We start from the raw sequence: 1382 nt of genomic DNA, 5'->3' as shown, positions 1-1382 counted from the left end.
GTACTTGTGCAGACAGGTGGAATGCACTATTAAAATGATTAGCGACTAATTTTAAAACGAGGCCTCACCCGAAATACAAATTTTAATGTTTGGTTCCTGCATCCCATCTGAAGTGATGCTATTAAAATGCGTACTTATGCCGCACGATCAAATGTCCTAATCACACCCTGACAGCCACCTGCACAGGGATAAGGCTGTCCGGTAAACCTGACTGCCAGGGAACACGGAAACTTCTGGGCCATTCACACTCTAAATCTGCCTCCCACCACGGGAGGGGAGAGAGAATGATGTTTAAAGCTGGGTACACATGTAAAAAACAAACGTATTTTTGAAAACGTAAAATCTAACCGCCAGCCACCACGCATTAGATACGAGATCGCCGACGGTTCGTGCAGAATGTAAAACTGGTCCACGATTTTTTAACACAGTGAAACGTTCTCGGGCCTGTACTTGTGGGCTCCCTCTCTGAACTTCTAGATTCTATTTCCATTCCAGGGGAACAACTGAGGCACTGGCTCTGAATTTAATGCTCTATTTATTAAAGTGTTTTTATCAACAAGCTTTCCCCAGAAAGTTCCGAGTGCGTGAGTACAGCGGGCAGGTCGGCGTCAGCGCCCGGCATCTGACAGTCCACAGAACTGCAACTGACTCTCGCGATCCTGCCACAGCTTTGCGGATTGTTTGGGCAGGACCCGTAACCAGCCTCCCCCATCGGATGGTTCCCCGTCAATCTGGGCTCGCTCCGATTTGAACATTCTGCGTTCGCAGCGACGTGCGTCTGTGGCGAGCTGGGCTCAGCGGCCCCTTCTGCCCTGCCGGGCTGGCTCGCCCAAGGGCAGTCCTTGATTTCGGCCCCGGCATCGCCATCCGGGTTCCTGGGGTCTCTGTTTTTACTGGGTCCCCTTTTGTTCATCTTAGGATCGCAACACGCTTTGTGCAAAGATGCTGCGCCGCTTCTGCAGGCAGATGCCGATGGCCCTGCGCTGGCCGGACCGGCTTTCTCCTGGGCCTGCGCGTGCTGCGCTGGGGGTAGGAAAAAGCTCCTGGGCAGAGAATTCTGCACCGCAGGGGGCTTCGCTCCGCCCCGTCGGCACGCACAGTGCTGGATGTGTGGGATGGGGTGCGCGAAGCCCTCGGGGGCGTGGCGAGCTGCCTTCAGAGGGGTCACACCGTTGTGGACATGCACAAAGCTGCTGGCGGTAGGGGGACACTGGTGGCACACGCGGTCAGCCATCTGCTGGCAAGAGTGTGGGCCGTATCTCAAACGTCTGTAGGCGTTTGGGCAGCTACATCTCTGATTCAGAGAGAAGAGGTGACACATAGTGTCCTGGTCAAGAGAGGGCTGTAACAAGGCCGAGCTGGGGTCATCTTGGGCGCTTTTG

At 54.6% G+C, this 1382-nt stretch overlaps 1 protein-coding gene across 1 annotated transcript in view; it reads right to left on the bottom strand.

Moving 5' to 3' along the window:
- Positions 1-516: 516 nt before the first annotated feature.
- DISP1 (dispatched RND transporter family member 1) overlaps positions 517-1382 on the bottom strand; it is a 23550-nt gene continuing 22684 nt past the window's right edge. Inside the window, exon 6 of the mRNA XM_023520106.1 lies at positions 517-1376. Within this exon, the coding sequence (XP_023375874.1) occupies positions 539-1376 (838 nt within the window). The 3' untranslated portion in view covers positions 517-538. The remainder of the gene's footprint in view (positions 1377-1382) is intronic.

The sequence above is a fragment of the Pteropus vampyrus genome, unplaced genomic scaffold, assembly GCF_000151845.1.
Source record: "Pteropus vampyrus isolate Shadow unplaced genomic scaffold, Pvam_2.0 Scaffold248, whole genome shotgun sequence".
Classification (NCBI taxonomy): domain Eukaryota; kingdom Metazoa; phylum Chordata; class Mammalia; order Chiroptera; family Pteropodidae; genus Pteropus; species Pteropus vampyrus.
Note: the sequence above shows the minus strand (reverse complement) of the source record. Positions and strands in the feature narration are given on the sequence as shown.